Source organism: Heterocephalus glaber, unplaced genomic scaffold, assembly GCF_053883595.1.
Source record: "Heterocephalus glaber isolate CG9 unplaced genomic scaffold, H.glaber_assembly_v1.0 deba00001504, whole genome shotgun sequence".
Taxonomy (NCBI): domain Eukaryota; kingdom Metazoa; phylum Chordata; class Mammalia; order Rodentia; family Bathyergidae; genus Heterocephalus; species Heterocephalus glaber.
In genome coordinates this window covers 42064278-42085845 of record NW_028258324.1, presented here as the reverse complement: position 1 = coordinate 42085845, position 21568 = coordinate 42064278, and the positions used below count along the sequence as shown (strand labels likewise).

Here is a 21568-nt window from a genome sequence, read left to right as displayed (position 1 = left end):
AAAGGGTTGGAAGTCATGGCAGTTGAGCTGTACTATTTTTTAAAAGAATAGATTTTGATGTCATGGTGCCTTTATCACTCTCTCGGTCCCTGTAGATAATTTAGTAATCTTAATAATCTTAAAGAACATTGAATGTTTTGAAGAACAAATTGAAACGTTGTAATAATGCTATTCTAAATCCATACTTCATGCATATAACCAACAAGTTGCCATGCTGAATTTCCCGAGCGCACGCGTGTATGTGTGTGTGTGTGTGTGTGTGCATTTCAAAAAAGTCCACAGGCCCTGCTTCTGTCCATGACCAACCCCACCCTCACCTCTTTTAATGAGGGTAATACGCAGAGTAGACTATGGTATATGTCTATAATATAGACTAGTGGCATAAAGTATATAGAAAACAGAAAAATTAAGGAAAAAAGGTTCTACCTCCAGGCCTGTTTCTCAAAGGTTACATATAAATTAAATGAGAGAATTATTTCTTTGCAAGAGGTGAGGAGGAGTTCTTTTGAAAGCTTTTAAAAATAGAGTCCAGTTCATTTTAGATTTGCAATTGTATATACATACATAACTTCATTTGTCTTGGACAATTTAGTGCATTCACGTCAGGAAGGAACAAGAGATACAGAGCTGCTCTCCCCCAGACGACAGACATCCTGTTCAGTTTGGGAGTTAGAGGAAAATTGCCTTTTCTCCAACACAGTTGCTGATGAAAGGGATCTGTTAAAAAGAACTGCGTTGGTTTACACCGCAGATTGAACAGAGCATTAAAGTGACTGCATTAATATGACTGCAGTGGGGGTAGTAGTCGCCTCTGTAATGTAACAGTACTTGCACATAGGTGCAATACTTGCTCCGATGTCCTTATTTAATTTGTCACGAAGAAGTGGTATCGGGTGTCCCTCAAGTAAACGCCCCACCTCCTCTGATGGTAGTTTACCCCCTCCGCAAGTGTAAACAGATGAGGGAATGTGTGTACTTTCAAACTGTCACCCATGCCTCCTGAAGGTTGGGATTACTGCACAGCATTGGAAGGGCTCCTCCGAGGGCTGAGCGATATCGCCCACCGATACAGCTCAGAGCATCCTAATTTGATCACATCCCTCATCCCCTCCTCCACCCCTGCCAGTGTGGGGCTGTAATTTTCCAAACAACCACGTCTCATTTGCAAAAGTTAAAATCAATCCACAGCAACAGAATGCTGACTTCCTGACAGGGCTTCTCTTTGTAGAGGTGCTAAATTGTGACTGATAAAGAGAAGAGGAGAGAGAGAGAGAGAGAGAGAGAGAGAGAGAGAGAGAGAGAGAGAGAGAGAGAGAGAGAGAGAGAGAGAGAGAGAGAGAGAGCACTTGCTTCCTGCTCCTAAGCAGGGATTTGCCTGCGACGCGCGGCGCGAGGACTGCGGCTGCTGATTTACACAGTTGGCGCGGAGGAGGGGCCGGGTGCGGGGGGCCGAGCTGGCGGAGGCTCCGCGATGGGCTGATCTGGGGGCTCCCGAGCGCCGCTCCCTCGGTGCGCGATTTGGGGGCGGTTGATGATTTGCATTCGGGTTCCAGCCTCGCGTTTTCCTGTATTGCTTCCTAATACCAGACCTGGCGCTCCCGGTTTAGGAGCACACGTTGGTAAGTAAGGCGTAATCCGATTTTAGTTATTTCCTAGGCCATTAAAGAGGCACTTTTAAAGCAGGTCAGTAAGATGCCTTCCCCGCCGCCGCGATAGTCTCCTTGGCCTGGAAGCCTCGGCGGTCCCGCCTGCGCCCACCGCCCCTCCTGCTCCTGCTGGAAGTGAGGGTGCCGACCGATCACTTCACCTTCGTGCTGTCCCCGAGATTTCCCAAGCCCAGAGGAACCTGGTGTGTGCAGCCATACTGTGCATCCGCGCCCCCTTTCTCCCTGTCTGGCCAATGCTGGGCTCGGAGCCCAGCCGCCCCCTTCCTGCCTCCTCCCTGCCTCTCCCTAGCCCTTTCTCTCGCGTCTGCACTCCAGCACCTCCACTCCCACCCAGGCAAAGGGCAAAGAGCAAAGACGCTCCGGAAAGGCTAGGGCCACTTCCATCTCCTCGGACTGGAGGAGGCCTCGGGCAGGGGCTGCGCTGCGAGCGACGATCTTTGGGGGAAGAGCGCAGCGCGAGAGAGCGATCCGGGGAACCAGCCCGCCACGGCGAAGCTCGCCACCAAGTCGGGAACGCCGAGGGTTTCAGTCGAACGATCCCAGTCCTGGGACGATCCCGGAGCCTGCCTGCCATCGAAGGCGTCTGGAGGGAGCAGTGATCCCGAGCCACATCCCCGACATCGTCACGCGAGGTGCGCGCCCGGCTCCGGGTTTGATATGCAACGACCAATCTCCCTGCAAGTCTCCAAGGTGGAAATACTTGAAAGGATTACAAGCGGGATTTGGTAGCCCTTCTGAAAGTTGGTAACCGGAAGAGAAGAAGATAAGGCTACAGGATGAAGGATGCCACTGAAGCTGCCCGAGAGTTTGCCCCTCCCGCTGGGCAGCGCCTCGCCGCAAACCTCGGAGATCCGATCCTGAGCGCTCGGCACTGATAGGTACTCCTGCCCTCCTTTCCCGCTTTGCCTAATTGAAATCAGTATTTCTCGCGTGTAGGATGCGCACAGTAGAGCGCACAGACTTTGGCCTCGGTGTCTTCGGTACGTTCACAGGTGCTAGGGGTTGGTTGCATCTTTACTGGATCAGTTAGTTCTAAGGAACATGGTGGAAGGAGGGGTACTGGAGACTAACAGAGGCGCGGACCCCTTCTCAGGGAGGACGTGGTAACTCCCAGCAAATAGGCCAGGTGGCGGAGCGGAGGACCCCTCCCCCAGCGGATCGCTCTGTTGTGTCGCAAGAGATCGGAGGAAAACGGCTCGAGCTCTAAACATTTTTTCATTGCTAAACGGACCCATTGTGTCCTTTGCTTGGCGACAGCAGATTAGAAAGGATCTTTAGGAGGCTCAACGCTCTTCAGAAAATGAATGATGCAGCAGTTTAATTATTTGTTTTAGGGGAGATGGTTTTGCTTCCGTATTGGAATATTTAATCTTAGATCTGTAGAGATTAGTGAGCTCCAGTACCCGGCAGTGAGGAGGGGGAAGTGGAAGGGGGCGCTCTGGGGAGAAAGGGCTTCTTGTCCTCTCCCTGGACAAATAAAATGGTGTGGGCGCTCTCGGCCAGGCGCAGAGGAAACTGGGGCCCGGGGCCCTCCGTTCCCGTTCCCTAACTTTTGGAGCCCTCCCGAAATTCTCTGAATATGCTATCCCGAGAAAAAGAAAGGAAAACCGGTAAAATAACCTTTAGGACATGGTCGATGTCCAGAATTCAGGGGGATGGTAGTTCAAGCAAGAACAGAGACTTTATTTCAGAGGGAACCATTTACTGCCACTCGAAAGCTCAGGGCGGCCCCCGGGTTACCTATTCATTCCATCAAAGCTTGGGTTCGCACTGCATCTGCACGTTGGGCACTGAAGGTGCTAGGGTGGGGGTGGGGAGGCAGCTGTGCGTGTGTGTGTGTGTGTGTGTGTGTGTGTGTGGTGTAGAATTCTGGTTCTGAGCTCAGGCGCCTGGTGTGGACTTGCTTCTGAGCTGAGACCTATCGGTCAACAGAGTGGGTGCGGACGATTAAGGGTGGAAGGTTAGGGAATCCTGCCAGCCACATACACAGTCCTGATCTCTGTGTTCAGTCTTGACTGCTGTGGGGCAGTGGAGACGTGAGGTCATTTTACGTATAAAATAGCCTGGGAACCTCCTATGAATGACTTTTTAAAAATGTTTTGTTGAGTTGGGTGACTTCTATATTTTAGAGTGGTGAGAAATTTACACATAAACCTTGCTTCTCCTTAACGTTTGGTTTTGTTAAAAGTGCTCTAAGGGAAAGCCATCTCTGCTTACTAACTTTGCGCCCTTAGGCGACTGAGGTTGAGTTTGCTCCTCAGACCTGAAAGTCTCTCCCTTCCACCACTGTGTTAGTGACAGGACTGATGTGTGTGCTGGGGAGTGGCGAGGACTCATCTCCCACACCAGCCCCTGCTCACTAGGCTCCTGGGCTCTCCCCAGTTTGGCCACTAAGCTTCGTTTCCTTCCAGCAGGTAGAAGGTAGGACTGCCAGCTGAGCCTTTAAAAACTCCCTTTAGAGGGTTCTTGGGAACTACTCTACACTGCAGCATCTTTGTTCAATTACCCTTAACACAAGGAACAAAGAAAAAAAGGGAAAAAAATAAGAAGAAATAAAAAAGAAGGAAAAGAAGCCTTGAAATCCTGTCCACTATTCCTAGGAGGCTTTTCCGGGTGGAAGAATGGGAAATGTACTCGATTTGGTACTCAAGTGGTCTGTCTCTCTTTCCAGAGCATTTGCTTGTCCGTATTTTTTTTTTAAAGTGTGGAAGAAAACCATGATTGTTGAATTCAGGGGAAATCGAAGGTTTTGAGCTGCAGTCCAACAAAAGGATTCCTGGTGCAAAGAGATCGAAGCAAAATACAGGAGAAACTCAGTCCAAGTCGCACAGGATGCCTGAGCTCTTATTTGGGACACCTAGGCCGATTCGGCTTTTCTCCTTTGGGGACCTGAATTTCTCCCTTATTTCAGTTTTTCAACGACTTTCTATGCTGTGGAAGGGCAATTCCAAAGGATAGTTTGCACTTTGCAGAACGTCAGCACTAGAGAGAGCAGCTTCGGGAAGTAGACAAACGTGGAGAGGGAGGGAGGGAGGAAGGAAAGGAGGGAGGGGGAGAGAGAGAGAGAGAGAGAGAGAGAGAGAGAGAGAGAGAGAGAGAGAGAGAGTCCTCTTTCCCCACCAAAGGAATGCTAGAATGTTTCCAGCACTCTCTCTTCTCCCTCTTTTTGTTGGCTATTTTTCTAATGTGTCATCTTTTTGCCACTTCTTCCCCTTCCTTCTCTCTCTCTCTCTCTCTCTCTCTCTCTCTCTCTCTCTCTCTCTCTCTCTCTCTCTCTCTCTCTCTCTCTCTCTCTCTCTCTCTCCCCCCTCTCCACACTCACACACGCGCACACGCACAACTATACAGTCAGGGCTTCCTAGTGCTCGCTCCCGACCCCATGCTAAGCGCGTTCCCCTCCTTGGAGCTCATTTTCGTGACGTGGAAAGCCGGATCCAGGGTTACAGCACATATTTAAAAAAAAAAAAAGGGCAGCGAGAGAGAAGTCCGAGATCCTGCACTGTGATCAAGGCTTCTTCCTCCCAGCCTTCCTCCCGCCCTTCCTCCTGGTGCCCAATGGTGTGCAGCCGGTACCCCCGGAGAGCAGCTTCTGCGGCGGCGGCAGCGGCGGCGGCGGCAGCAAAGGCATCGGCCGCGGACCTGGAAGCTTGCTGCAGCCCCTTCTCCTCCCTCCTCTATTGACTGTGCCTAGCGGCAGCTCTGCATCCTAAAGAAGCCCATTGAAGAGCCCGTTGCATTCCCTGCACGTCTCAAGCTTGCTTTTTCCCCCCCAGACCCCCCTTCCCTGCCCCCATCCCCTTTTGCTTCAGCTTCAGCAAGAGGAAGGGAGGGACAAGGAACAAGAGAGAACCCTTAAACTCCAGCCCGCCCCCCACCCCCAATGTCTAGTGCTTTAAAAAAATCTGCAAAATAGGTAAGTCAAAGACATCTGGAGCTTATCTGGCCTAAACTGCAGGGATGTGAAAAACAGGAAAAATATTTCAGAAAAGAATGGTGAGGAAGAAAGAACTTAAATAGATTTTAATATTTTATAAGGCAACGGGGAAGACTGATACTGCAATGTAGCCTCATCTGCCTTCTCTCTCTCTTTTTTTTTCATTTAATTGTTTCTAAAAATTGAGTATTGCACGCCTAAGGCAGATTTCTCTTTGCTTTCTCACGGTTTCTCTTTTCCTTACAGCTGTGTTCATTACATGCAAGTTCACTACAAAGATAATTTTTTTCACTTTCCCTATAAATGTATCATTATGTTTCAAGTTAAGAAATATATCCTTGATGTGTATATATATGTGTGGGGAGAAAGTACATGTTGGAAACTCCGATTTATTTTCATTGATTAAAATCAGTCATTCAATTTTGATTGATACTCTAATGACTGAGGAAAAGCAATGTAATAAAGCTGTATTATAGTTTATTTATGGACAGATTGTCACGTACTGATGATATTAGGTGAAGGAAGAGAGCCATAGAGAAAAGCTCTGTGTGGTTTTTAGAATTGTGCACTGCATTCATGATTTCTGATTGGAAAAGAATAATTTTTTGAACTACATTTCATGTAGTAGATCATTTATCAGCAGGTAAGAATTGAGGTTTCCACCCTCTCTGGCCTTTCACCATGATCTGTAACCAGCCATGAGCATGTCTAGCTTTTTAAAGTACCTCAGTTGATCTTGAAGGCAAAAGAAAAAAATACATTCCAAACTAAGCTCAGACACTTCCGGGCTTAGACACCTTTAGTTGTCACTATATTTAGCTCTGAGGACTGCATGGACATATTCTTTGGAAAGGCTAATCCTTCCTTAACACTTTAAATAGCCAAAACGTAAAACATCGAAGTTCTTTATTTAAGTAAAGGAGATGTTAATAATCAGTGCTTGTGCAAAAAGGGTCTGGGGTACGGGAGGTTACTGGCCATATGCTGTAATGAAGCATGTTTGATAGTTTCTTCAAAGAAATCTCAAGTTTTCCTGAGATGCTAGTCATTTTACACATCTCATCATAAGATACTGGGCAATGGGTTCATACTTTATCATGCTGTTTAATAACTTTAGGGTATGTCATGTTTATTTTAATAGCAGAAATGCATAATGGGAAGAACACTTTTTTCTATCAGAGAATAAGATTCACAGTGGGCATGGTTAAAGCCAATATGGGTTTTAACAGCTAAACAAGTGGAATGGCTAAATTATCACCATTATTAGTTAATCTGGCTATGCTTAAAGGGCTGTACAGTATTCCCATTCTGTTGTTTTCTGTGAGAGCGATGCAAGCTGCTTTTGTTCATGTGATATGCCGTTTACCAAGTATGGCTTGGTTCAGGAAGCTGTCACTGCATGTTTCAATATTTCAGAGTCTCCTAAGATTAAAATATAGGGCACACTCTAAACGTTAAGCATGTTGCTTGCTCATTTTGATTGTCAGTTTGGATAATTGCTGAAGTCTTTTTATCGCTCTTAAATACCCCCACATGTAGGAGTCAATTAAAATAGTACATGACTAAAAGCTAAAAATCTGCATCTTTATTTCTGTTGCAGTTTTGTAATCAACTACGAATGATGAAACCTTCCATAGCTGAGATGCTTCACAGAGGGAGGATGTTGTGGATAATTCTTCTAAGCACAATTGCTCTAGGATGGACTACCCCCATTCCCCTGATAGAGGACTCAGAGGAAATAGATGAGCCCTGTTTTGATCCATGCTACTGTGAAGTTAAAGAAAGCCTCTTTCATATACATTGTGACAGTAAAGGATTTACAAATATTAGTCAGATTACTGAATTTTGGTCAAGACCTTTTAAACTGTATCTGCAGAGGAATTCAATGAGGAAATTATACACCAACAGTTTTCTTCATTTGAATAATGCTGTGTCCATTAACCTTGGGAACAATGCTTTGCAGGACATTCAAATGGGAGCTTTTAATGGTCTTAAGATCTTAAAGAGGCTATACCTACATGAGAATAAACTAGATGTCTTCAGAAATGACACCTTCCTTGGCTTGGAAAGTCTAGAATATCTGCAGGCAGATTACAATGTCATTAAACGTATTGAGAGTGGAGCATTTCGGAACCTAAGTAAATTGAGGGTTCTGATTTTAAATGATAATCTCATCCCCATGCTTCCCACCAATTTATTTAAGGCTGTTTCTTTAACCCATTTGGACTTACGTGGAAACAGGTTAAAGGTTCTTTTTTACCGAGGAATGCTAGATCACATTGGCAGAAGCCTAATGGAGCTCCAACTAGAAGAAAATCCCTGGAACTGTACCTGTGAAATTGTGCAGCTGAAGAGCTGGCTGGAACGCATTCCTTACACTGCCCTGGTGGGAGACATCACCTGTGAGACACCTTTCCATTTCCATGGAAAGGACCTACGAGAAATCAGGAAGACAGAACTCTGCCCCTTGTTGTCTGACTCTGAGGTGGAAGCTAGTTTGGGGATACCTCATTTGTCATCAAGCAAGGAGAATGCATGGCCAACTAAACCTTCCTCCATGCTGTCCTCTGTCCATTTTACTGCTTCTTCTGTTGAATACAAGTCCTCAAATAAACAGCCCAAGCCCACCAAACAGCCCCGAACACCAAGACCACCCTCTACATCCCAAGCTTTATATCCTGGTCCAAATCAACCTCCTATTGCTCCTTACCAGACCAGACCACCAATTCCTATCATATGCCCTACTGGGTGTACTTGTAATTTGCATATCAATGACCTTGGCTTGACTGTCAATTGCAAAGAGCGAGGATTTAATAACATTTCTGAACTTCTTCCAAGGCCACTGAATGCCAAAAAACTGTACCTGAGTAGCAATCTGATTCAGAAAATATACCGCTCAGATTTTTGGAATTTTTCTTCTTTGGATCTCTTACATCTGGGGAACAACCGCATTTCTTATGTCCAGGATGGGGCCTTCATCAACCTGCCTAACTTAAAAAGTCTGTTTCTCAATGGCAATGATATAGAGAAGCTGACACCTGGCATGTTCCGAGGGCTACAGAGTTTGCACTACTTGTACTTTGAGTTCAACGTCATCCGGGAAATTCAGCCTGCAGCTTTTAGCCTCATGCCCAACTTGAAGCTGCTATTCCTCAACAATAACTTGCTGAGGACTCTGCCGACAGACGCCTTTGCAGGCACATCCCTGGCTCGGCTCAACTTGAGAAAGAACTATTTCCTCTATCTTCCTGTGGCTGGTGTGCTGGAACACTTGAATGCCATTGTGCAGATAGACCTCAACGAGAATCCCTGGGACTGCACTTGTGACCTGGTCCCCTTTAAGCAGTGGATCGAAACCATCAGCTCAGTCAGTGTGGTAGGAGATGTGCTTTGTAGGAGCCCTGAGAACCTCACACACCGTGATGTCCGCACCATCGAACTGGAAGTGTTATGTCCAGAGATGCTGCATATTGCACCCACTGGCGCATCCCCAGCCCACCCTGGAGATTCTCACTTTGTTGGGAGCCCAACGAGTGTATCACCTTATGAGTTATCTCCTCCCGGGGGCCCTGTGCCACTTTCTGTGTTGATCCTCAGCCTGCTGGTTCTGTTCTTTTCTGCAGTCTTTGTTGCTGCAGGCCTCTTTGCCTACGTGCTCCGACGGCGTCGGAAGAAGCTGCCCTTTCGAAGTAAGCGGCAAGAAGGTGTAGACCTCACCGGCATCCAGATGCAGTGCCACCGGCTGTTTGAGGATGGTGGAGGTGGTGGTGGTGGAAGCGCGGGTGGAGGCCGACCAACTCTTTCTTCCCCTGAGAAGGCTCCTCCTGTGGGTCACGTGTACGAGTACATCCCCCACCCGGTTACCCAGATGTGCAACAACCCCATCTACAAGCCTCGTGAGGAGGAAGAAGTGGTTGCTTCAGCAGGGCAGGACACAGGAAGTGCAGAACGTGGGGGTCCTGGGACACAGGCGCCGGGAATGGGCGAGGTTCTCCTAGGAAGTGAGCAGTTTGCGGAGACACCGAAGGAGACCCACAGCAACTACCGGACTTTGCTGGAGAAAGAGAAGGAGTGGGCCCTGGCGGTTTCCAGCTCCCAGCTCAACACCATAGTGACGGTGAATCACCACCACCCTCACCCACACCACTCTGCAGTTGGTGGGGTTCCAGGGGTCGTTGGGGGAGCTGGGGGAGACTTGTCTGGGTTCCGCCACCATGAGAAGAATGGTGGGGTGGTGCTGTTCCCCCCCGGGGGAGGCTGTGGTGGTGGCAGTATGCTACTTGACCGGGAGAGACCACAGCCGGGCCCCTGCGCAGTCGGCTTCGTGGACTGTCTCTACGGCACAGTGCCCAAATTAAAGGAACTACATGTCCACCCCCCTGGCATGCAATACCCAGACTTACAGCAGGATGCCAGGCTCAAAGAAACCCTTCTCTTCTCAGCTGGAAAGGGCTTCACAGACCACCAAACCCAAAAAAGTGATTACCTCGAGTTAAGGGCCAAACTTCAAACAAAGCCGGATTACCTCGAAGTCCTGGAAAAAACATCGTATAGGTTCTAACAGAAAGAAGGAAATAAATTAGTGCTTTTTTTTTTTCCAAAAGAAAAGGAAAATAAAAGAAATATATCCCTTGCTCCTTTTACACTTGTCCCAATATCTCCATCCTCACAATCTTCCCTGCCCTGAACAGAATTGAAAGCGCATGATAACTAGAGAATTCAGATGTTTGCTCTCCTCTCTCAGATGTGATTCGGAGGAAGGGCCATACTCAGATCATTAATCAATGAAGTGCCTTCGCAGACTTTTGCCAGCAAATGTTATCGTTATTTTTTATACTGAAACTTGAGACTTTGACTGTGCCATGTATAAGGTATATGAGGATCGTTGTATTGATCCTAATTAAGTAAAATTCAATGTGTCTTTTATTTTCAGTAACTTTTTTTCTTTAATTGGAGCTTTGTTTGAAAAGGAGGGGGGGAAATTGACATTTGTTACTCTCTTCCCTCTTCCCATCATGGCACAGTTTCTGTACATGTATTAACAATGCAGTTTGCTGCATGCCTGAAAACTGCAAGACGGGGAGGGAGGGGCGGGTCTTGCTCGAATGTTCTCACTCAATCTTTTGTCTCCCTCACACACTCTTATATGCAAACAACAAATCCCTGCAGACGATTAGGTTCCTAAACTTGCAGTTGTTGCACACACACACACACACATACACACACACACACACACACACACACGCCGCTCCCTTCTAACCCAATCTGCTTAGTTCAGGTTTGATCCATCTCTCTCCTCTCCATGTCTTCACCTGCCGTTCATTCCTAGTGTACAGCTAAGATCTTCTCTCCTAGGACCCTGGGAAAAGTCACACTCCAGGCTGGATCCTACCGAAGTGAAGGCCTGGTGGTTTAACCACTGGAAACACACCTAGGGATAAGCACCCTCTTCGTGACACATCATCCTGATGCCAAGATTTTTTGGAGAACATCTGCACTTTCTTATAAATATATATATATATAATATTAAAAATAAAAAAGCAACTGAATATATATCACTAACAGCTTTGTAGGAAGCACTTTTAATGTTTTCTCTCTCACACACAAAGATTCAAAAGAAATGTGCATATATTTATTCTGTAATTTCAGTGATTATAAATTGTAAAGGTAATGTTTAATCATTGTATAGTGATTATGCGTCTGGTATAGCTTCCTAATAAAAAGATTTTGAAAATCATAATACATTATATATAGAGGATACAAAGCTTGAAACTTAAAGCTTCAGCTATGCCATGCCTTTTGTGCTCCCATTTAAAAGTAATTATTTCTTTTACTTGTTATACAGAAAGCTAATTTATTAACAAGTTTGATGCACTGTGATATTGATAAATCTTAAAACCCATCTCCTCTACTCCATACCACAATGCATTTGGGACTTAACAATGTCTGAATTATATGTCATTTCTTTTTCTTGGACTGTGAATTTCAAACATAGTACCCCAACAAGGCACTGTTTCTTAGGCATGATGCAATTGGGAGAAAATAAAGTAACTAGATTGCTAAGAAGTATAGGATTATTCAGATGAAGGCAATCAAGGATCCTTGCATCTTAAAATAGTAAATGACATAAAGAAAATAGAAAGTGAAATTGCTATCTTTTAACAATATGCACTAAAATTATATCCACACCAACACTCAACCCCCACATATGTAACACAATCAAAATCAAAGGCCTTGAAGCCAATTTGACTGTCAGCATACTATTGTATTTGAAAGTTGTCACTGTAATATTTAGCCACTGTTTCTTCTAACCACTGACCACAAAGGACCCCAGTAATGTTTGAACTTAAAACACTGAATGCTGAATGACTGTTACTTCCTGTATGACATTGAAATGATTTGGAAAAATTAGCTTGACAATAATCCAAGTTATGTTCCATTTACCTGTGCATGAAACCAAAGAAAATTGGGTTTTAGGATGCCAGTATCTTGATAAAAAGAAATCTGAATTTTGAGCCAGGCACATGTCTTGCTAGGCCAGTAGAGGGCAGAAGAGCTCCAGCGATCCACAGACTCAGTAGCTACAGGATTGTGAAGTGAGGCCAGTGTTTTCTGCCAGTGTTTCCTCAAGCTGCTCTTAGAAATTATCATTACGTGTTGAATGTAATTCATCATAAGTCACTGATGCCTTACATCACGTTTTTCCCACAAAAAAGAATAAGACGAGCAATTTTTAAAGCTGGGTGGTAGATAAAGCATTAAGGCACTGTATTAAAGAAAAGCCCTAAGGATATCTAGAATCCAAGTGGTCCTTGATTAATTATATATAATTATCATCATAGGAATGCATAAAAATTAAATATACAAGTATAACAACACAAGTGCAACTTTTCAGGGCTACGTTGAGTCTGATATGCTGTACCTATAACTTTTACCCTCAATTATTTGACATATATTTTAGAATTACTTTAGGGAAAAAAAAAAACAGGGAGATAATTTACCATAACTTTATGGAAAATACTAAATGGAGCTATTCTTGTTCAAGACAGTCAGGCCCACTATTAAATATGTTATTTTTCTTCTTTCGCTCTTTTCTGTTTTTGCTTTTTGAGACAGGGTTTCACTATGTAGTTCAAGCTGGCCTTGAACTCACTGTGTAACTGAAGCTGGCCATGATCCCCCTGTCTCTGAGATTACAAGCATGAGCCAACAAGCTCAGCTTATGTTCTACTTTTAATTTTCCCATAGGTCATCTATTTTTCTAGTGATCTCACTTTCCTCCTTTCTAATTATTTCTCTTCTTCACTGATTTTTTTTTAAGGCACAGAAAGCCTTAAGTTTTAAAACTCTCTAAACTAGAGATTTATCATATTTCCATTCCTCTTAATCAAATATTTTGGTGAACAGTAGAAAGTACATTAAATCTCAAAGTGCAAATCTAAATATTTCTGATATTGATAATCACTTGTTTAATAATACTCACATTTGAAACATTGCATATTATACAAATCAGGTTGAAGTACAATCTCTAATGACCCTGGTGCTTTTGACATTTGGAAAATAAGTCTCCATAAACCATATCAAATTATAATATCACTGGTAATAATAATGTTTATTCTTTGTTTATCAAATACAGAAAGTAAGACTGTCTTGTCTTAGATACAGATAGTAATTTCACTCTTGAATGAGGAATACATTTATTCCCCTTGTGAAAGTAAATTTGTATGAGAATGGAATTTTGTATTGAAGATGACAATTTTTTGCTTCCATGGATTTGTCTACATCCTGGCTAAGCCACTAATTTTAAATTTGCATTAAAATTACTTCAGTTAGATTTAATTTGTAATACCAATATGTTTTCTGGTATCATGGATATTAATATAGCTACAGATTAGAATCTGTTTTAAATTTTTTCTGGGATAAAATACTTATTTTTTTAAAAAAATTGATAATTCATTTCATAGCAATGGTCAGCTACTGAAGCAGACCAAGACCTGACAGATATTTGCTATTATCCACTCTTATTTTTACTACTAATTATAGTAATAAAATTTGGAAATAACAAACATTGTAATATCCCATAAGCTATGATATTATTAGCAGAAAATAATTGCAAATGAACTATTAGTTTAATTCAGTAATAGTTTAAACATGTTTAATATCATTTTATGGTATATTTATGTGGGTGTTTTTATATTTTTATTTAGGAATATATATATTATTTCTTCTAATTGCAAAATACTTTTAAAATAAGTATGATGAATATCATATTTTAATAAAAATTCAGAGAGGGAAAGTTTAATGATTGAATCAGAAAAGTTTTTTTTTTTTTCTTTTTTTTCTCTTTTCTCCCTCCTTATCTGGGAGTTTTAGGTCTAAGCTCTTGCTATGTGAAAAGAATAATATTTGTATTTCGGGTTATGAAAACTTATAATGAAATCTTAGAATAGAAAGACCTTAAATAACATTATAGCACATTATTTGATTCATTTATTTAAAATTCATTATTTGTATAGCCCTGTCCTTTGGAAAATTATTGTTTAACCCAATACATGTTGCACTTTTGTCAAATAGCTAGGACAAAGGAAACATTAATGAAATATTTCACAAAATATGAGATGTATGGTTATAACAAGTCAAGATTATGGAGAGAAAATGGTAGTTAAAGGAACCCCATCTTCAGTGATTTGATCTAATTTATTTTGAACTCAGACATTTATTACATATATTTAGCTCAAAATTCTCACCTATGAAAATTCAGGTGAACAGAACACAAATACCATTAACTCACCCTGTAAGTGTTCTGTTCAACATATTATAGGTCTTTTAAAAATAATAGGAGCAATAACACATGTGTAATTGGGCAATCATGTGTGTGTATGTATATATACATAGCACTATTATATATGTATATACCTTGTATATACATGTATATAGTTTATATATGCTGAATGATATGTAAATTATGCTTTTTTCTTATATGTATAACAATTTTAGTTTTATGCACTTATTTTTCTTGCATCTGTCTAGCCACCATCCAAGTGAAGCTGGATGTGATCATAAGTCTTCATTTTGGGAATATTCACATGTAAAAGTAAAACTGTAATTAATATTTCTGAACTTAAAAGGTCTTTCATCTTCCATTTTGTTTCATTTTGTTATTTAAGTCCTAGGGGACAAATCTCAGTCAAGTTGTGATTTATCTTAAGTTAAATCTTTACAGTAAAGGAACTAATTTCTTACAAGTATGCAACATAAGTCAAATGAAAAACAAATGCTTCTTTTTTTTGAGTTTTCTATTTCTAGAATAAATTTTACAGGTGAAAACAATTTTAGTACCTTTATTAATTAGACAATATCTTTGTAATTTACCTAGGTATGCAGGAAAAGTGATATTTTGAAGGTTGAATGTAAGAGAAGTAAAGTCTGTTTAAGGCATTCATCATCACAGTTCACTTCTTTTAACATGAATCCTTAATAATAGGAGTCACAGTAATAGAGAGATGACCATTTTTAGTATGCTAATATGGAATCAGAATTGAAGAACAAGATTATCATTATCAAGAAATAAAGTGTACATCAGGGTTGCTAGTTGTGAAGAGGCAATTCTTTTGCCAGATTAATTTTGATAAATATGTATGTTTGAGGAAATGTATCATTTCCTTTCTATTGCATTGATATTTTCCAAGTGATTTTAAAATTCTAGTCCAAACTAATTCTTGTGGTATTCTTCACAGATAAATGGTGAATAATGCTTGTGGTATTCTTCACAGTAAATTTATGATTTGATACAACACCAGTATGTCTTTAAACATTAAAAGATAATTACAAAAAGGAGGGCTTTCCTCATTACCCCTTAGTAATAGTAAGACCCAGCATGCATACCTTAATATTTTTTAAAAAATACTTTGGCTACTTACATAAGAGTAGTTTTCAATATAATAAGTTGTATCAAAACAAAACAAGTTTCATAAAAACCAATGTGATAATGACCAGATTAAAACAAATTTGCATATTTTGTTTCAGTAAAATTCTAATTCTTTTGATGGTGAAAGGCACATTACCTACCCTATGACACTCTATTATATAGAAAGAAAAAATTTTGCTCTTCTGACACATTTTAGTTTTGCAATTTATTAGAATGAAGGAACACTATAATGATTCTTGGTGACTTTAAAATCAGAACAATACTTCCCTAACCTGGGTGGGGAAGGCAAAATTATTTACTGAAACAAAGATGCTGCCTGACTGATCATCCTTGCCGGGGAAGGGAAGGAAGTGCTCATCTCTCTTCAGGCCTGTTCCTGTCCCTGTTCCTGACAGGCATGCTTCTCCTTCTGTTTGTGTGCCAGGGCCAGGATGTTCCTGTGATTAATGGCACATTTGGTGAGCTCCCAGTCAGTGCCAAGGCAAGGCCAGGGATTGGTACGAGTCCTCACATTCAATGAAAGAATCTCCAATTCACTTATCTCTGTAGCTAAGCTGAGAAAACAATTCAGTGTATTTCCTCTAGTTTTGAAACCATTTGTAAATCTGGGGAAAAACCAGAATTTAATAATAAAACAAGAATCACTTGTGGAAATCAAAAAAGAATCAGCAAATATCTTAAAAACATGGAACCTACCTTTAAAATCTCACCATTTTGCATTTCTACCTCTGAAATGCCCTTTATCTTTGTTATAGCATATAAAATATTAGTTAACTAAAATTAAAATATCCAAGTCCTTTTCTCAGAATCTATACACTTTTTCCTTTTTTGGATTATTCACATGTTACATTATCACTTAGAATTCTGGTGAAAGGATTTATTTTGAAAGCCCAACTTTTTGTCTGTGACAATTAATTTTATAATAAAAACAAGTTAGTCAGATATGTAAACTATTAACCATACTCTGTAATGGGGCAGAAAATCATATGCTCTATCAAAATTGAAGATTTTATATGGAGTAAACAGAGGCATCGCTTTTTTCCCCTACCTGTGCTCTTCTTTATCAGTTTTGGATTCCAACCTTAAATGTGCCTATATTTCAAATTGACAGTTCTTTGTTGTTTTACTTTTCTAGGTAGCAATAAAAGGAAAGTGGAAATAGAAAATAATATTTCCAGGTATCATGTAATTGGTCCATGGAAAAACCAGGCCTATGAACTTCTACTTTCTCTTCAGAAAACCTTAAAAAGAAAGAGAGTGGAAGGAGGAGGGGAAAGAATGAAACTGTCCTTCCTTTTTGAAGATCATTTGTTAAAGGGTTAATGAAAAAAGTCTGAACTAGGTTTCCATATTAACCTTTTGATGTCCTATATTTGGAAGAGCTTAAGTCCCACAGTAGATTCACTGGATCTTTCAACAAGGCTCTAAGCCATTTCAATTCTCATATGTTATACTCAATGGGTAGCACATAAAACCTTGAAAGTAACTAAGCCAACTAGAATGAAAAAAATTCTAATGCAAGAATAAATCACTAGGGATAATTTGAGCTACCAATGTAAGATATTTACCATGGCTTATAGTAACCAACAGTCTGACAGTCTGTAAAATGACTTTTCTTTTCTTTTTTTAGTTCTTAAATTAGTTTCTTTTCTGTACAAACAATAAATCTTTAATTAATTTTTGGGTCATTTTAACATAACTTTGTCATTAGTTCCATACCAGTATTCATTAAAGGAACACAACTAAATTATTAATGTTTACTTAAAAACAAAATATTTATTTCAAATGACTGTAATTTATCATGTAACATATTCTGGAGCTATGATATTCCAGAGCCAAATATATACATGTAGTTTTCAAGATTTTATTAGCTTCAAAAATTATTCTCTCCTACTTGTATCTATGACAAGAATATTAATAGTACAAATTATATTGAAATTGATTATTATTTTGGATCACAAAGTCTTTTCTCTTTATAAATGTGGATAAGTGATGGTTGAACATTGCTCATAAGTATTATGTATATAATTTATATATATGGATATCATTTACTAGTCTTTATCAAATGAGTATAATTTAAATAATGCATAATTGCATGGGCACATTTTTTAAGTTTTAAATGTAAGGTACAAAGATTATAAGGATCGATTGTGGAATCATGAACAGACACAGAATCTAGATGCCAATGGTTTGTTTGTTAAATGACCACGGTTTGAGATGGACATTATCGCTCGTTAATTTAAAAACAGTTACACGGTTCTGAAATACTCCATTCACTATTCCCACTTCATTAAAAAAAAATTACTCTTTCTAGACATCACTGTATTCCAATTCAGAAAAGAGAGGTCAGAGAGGAATTCCGAGGAACTGTTTAGCAAACTCTACTCTGCCTAAACTCATTGCAGCATGTACACCTTCATCCTTATTTCCACTGCAAAGGGCCTCACAGAGGAGCGGCGAGAAACGTTGCACACAGAAAGTGGAGAGAAAAACATCACGTATAGTCATCTGGAAAAAGTAATTGTGGTAATTCTGATAATGCCCATATCAGCTGCCACTTTTGAGAACTGCTGCTTTTTAGTGTTTTTAGCCACAATTAAGCAAATACTTCATCTTTCAGAATATATAATTTGTTCATGCCCATTGTTCGATACAGTACTGTGGTATTATTTTCTGAAAACAGACATCACTAATAAGCATCAGAATTCAATTTCAAATTCCCCTCATCCAGTGCACCTTTACTGACACAGTAACTAAAATCTGATTATTTTCTCAAATACGAATACGCACTATTTATACTGATTTGGGTGTGTGGGCATATTTTACCCTAAGTGTACCTTTTTTCATTTTACCTATTTGTGCCCAAAAGCCTGGCTTTTGAGAGCAGATTGTCTTCAAGGTCTTTGTAGCTCAGTTTCTATGACTATTTTACACAGGTATGGGCAAAGGATTTCTGATCAAACTTTTAAATTTCATGGATCCTATCTTGATCCTGGAAGAGACACATTACTACCTGTCTTTTTATTAAAAGAAATTGAGCCTTGATAACAACAGATATTAGACAAATTCTTGTGGAATAAATGAATGAGCAGTTTTAAAATGTGTGTTCTGCAAGTTCTTAAAAGAGATTCTTTTAGTATGTAATCCAGAAAAAAGACGTAATCCAGAAAAAAGATGATGAAAAATGGAGATTGGTGTGCAGAAGAGGTGGAAATGTTGTGACAGAACAGGAAATGTGATAATTGCTTTTACTTTTCTTGAGTTTCCTTTTTAGTAACATACACAATAGACTCAAGTAAATAAGATTGAGGAAATTGTGTACCATTAGAGTGCCTTTGGGGAGAACTGGAAAGAAAACCAAAAGAAAATGAGGAGCTAAAAACATGTAGTTAGGTCTTCTTCAGTAGCAAAGAAAGTATAGGGAGAAACATAGCCAGTAAAATTCAGCTGTGGTGTTGGCGAAACTTTTGTTCCATTGTTTAAATGCTTACAAATAAGAATAGTAGATTCTGTTGATGTCTGCTTTGTTATGACTCCTTAACTTCCTTAACAGATTCTACTACCTCACTGAAAATTCTTCTAGAATGTGAATGGAGACAACAGAAAACAAAATGAAGTATATATATATATATATATATATATATAATTATTATTTAATATAAACATAATATATAATGTATTGTAAAATAATTATAATTATATAATATATAATATATATGATGCTACCTTCCAGTAGAGAGATGAGAAATTTCAGGAGATTTTTATCTGGCCTATACTACCCCAAAACATGCAAGAATTCACATTTGGAGTGACAAGATACAACAAGCTCTTTTCCTTTATGTCAGTTTCTGACCCTGTTATGGGAAAAGGTAAAGTATAATTAGATTGTGATAAAAGAATTACATGACTAATCATACAAGTGAATAGATAAAACCTATTTCTCACTTGCAGGATCCAAATTTTAACATATAGGTAATCATATTTTTACTAAGTAATGTGAATCCTCAAAAGAAGAAAAAACAATGTGTTTTTCATTAAAATTTGAATCTTGAAATGCTGTTATCATTAAATTTCCCTATATTTTATTAAAGAATATAATAAATGAGAATTTAAATGATGATCCTTTTCCCCATCAAGAAAATTTAAGGAAGATGCAAAATCAAAGACAAACCATTTAAAAAATAAACCACAGCTATTTATTTTTAGAAAAGCTATAGATATTCATATGAAATTTCAGAATGTTGTTTGCATTTCTGGAAGCTTGGCACTGTGGCCTACACTTTAGTTGTCTTTGGGGCTTAAATTTATGTAAAAATTGTTGTTGGTATTACGTTGTCCTTGAGATATGCAAGTATTTAAACTCTAATCCTATTAGGAAAAAATGATCCTAAGCTGTACACTTATATTTTTGAGTATAATTTAATTATTTTAGAATCTGTTATGCAAAAGTGGATTGCAGAATTTCAAGCTATTGTCAAAGCAGTGAATGGCAGGTAGTCCAATCATACAAAAAGTAACATAAGGTATATCTTGTTAGTTAATAGAATTAGGAATGTATGGAGATACATCCTTTATATATAAAGTAGGCTTCTATCAAATAGGACTCTTTTAGGATGAATTAATATATCAAGACTTTAAAGGATCTCAAAATAGAAGTTATAATATATGTCTCAAAATATTGCCTTTTTGTTACTTTCCAATTAATACAAATGTGAGATTATATTAAAAGGTTAATATAAAATTTACAAAGGCTTAGAACATTAGACTTTAGATAAGTTTTTATTTTAACCCAGTATAAAAATTAATAAACATTTGGGGGTTTTTTGGTACTAAGGATCGAACTCAGGGCCTTGCATTTGTGAAGCAGGCGGTGGCATCACTGAGTTAAATCCATGGCTCTAAAAATTAAGAAACATTTCAACTTGAACTTTTCTTAACAAACTATGCATGATAATAGTACTGAGAGCAGATATGGTGATAAAGAATAGGTGCCATGAAAATATTTTCTATGCTTTAAAATTCCTCACAAAAATGTAAGCTGTATTTGAGCATTAGAGAGTGTTGATATCTAAGAAACATAAACAACCACTTGCATTGCATACTGAAACATTTTTTGATTGTGTATGCTTCTAAAATTGCAGGTGATCATAATTGTTTAAAATAGTTGAGTATCTTCTGTCAATACAGTATGCAGAGTCTGTTCAGCTCAGAGTCAATATTATGCCATATGGTTATGGTCTTGTCTTAACAAACCAAAGAGACAAAAACTAATGTAGAATATAAAAAACAAAACTCAGTAACTATAACTTTGTAAGTGGCCATTATAGGGATTTAGATTTCCTCTGTCTATTGCTGTTAGCAGGTAAAGAAAGGAATAGTTAGAAAAGAGACTACTGTAGCCATAAGTCTCATCCTTTTGTCTATGTTTCTCCACTAAAGCTCCTGCAGTTTAACAAAAAGTGAAGTCAAAAGAATATCCTATAGATTACCACAGATAATTGCTTCTACAGGTAATCACAGATAATAGTTCTTACTGCTAAATACCAATTCCCTATGAAAAACAGGATTTAAGACACTGGAGTACGACCTTGAAGCTCCTCCTTATCCTGATACTATTTTCTTTTTCAGTGGTGGAGAGAGAACCCAGGGCCTCACACATACTAGCAAGTGCTCCAGCACTGAGCTACATACTAAGCCTTGTATTAATACTAAAACAGGTACAGCTAGGATAATACATTTTGAAAATCCTCAAAGATTTAAAAATAATAGTTTTTGTTCTCTTAATAGCTGGATTATTGAATGGGATTCAACTTTAGAAGGATGTTTTCATGATCCAACTATTGCTTCCTAAGAAAGGAAGCAAAGAAGCTCCACAGTGAGAAAGTGGGCACTCTGCTAAAGACTATTGATAATGTTCTCTGTTTGATATCCAATTCTGTAAGGCATTACAGAGAAAGCCATTGTGACCATCACAATTACTTTGCAGAAAGACCTTTTTTCTGACTGATAAAATCTCAAACACTATAATATCTTCAACGA

The 21568-nt window shown here is 39.4% G+C and overlaps 1 protein-coding gene across 3 annotated transcripts; it reads left to right on the top strand.

The window, feature by feature from the left end:
* Window positions 1-1328: 1328 nt before the first annotated feature.
* Slitrk3 (SLIT and NTRK like family member 3) lies at window positions 1329-17209 on the top strand. Of its 3 annotated transcripts, none has more exons than XM_004834546.4 (2): window positions 1329-1619; window positions 7202-17209. In XM_004834546.4, exon 2 carries the CDS (start codon window positions 7220-7222, stop codon window positions 10160-10162), a length of 2943 nt encoding a protein of 980 aa, XP_004834603.2. In that variant the 5' UTR covers window positions 1329-1619; window positions 7202-7219; the 3' UTR covers window positions 10163-17209. The 3 variants fall into 3 exon arrangements, with proteins under 3 accessions (XP_004834603.2, XP_004834602.2, XP_021109499.2); XM_004834545.4 differs by lacking the exon at window positions 1329-1619 and adding an exon at window positions 1673-2545; XM_021253840.2 differs by lacking the exon at window positions 1329-1619 and adding an exon at window positions 4907-5580.
* Window positions 17210-21568: the final 4359 nt, after the last annotated feature.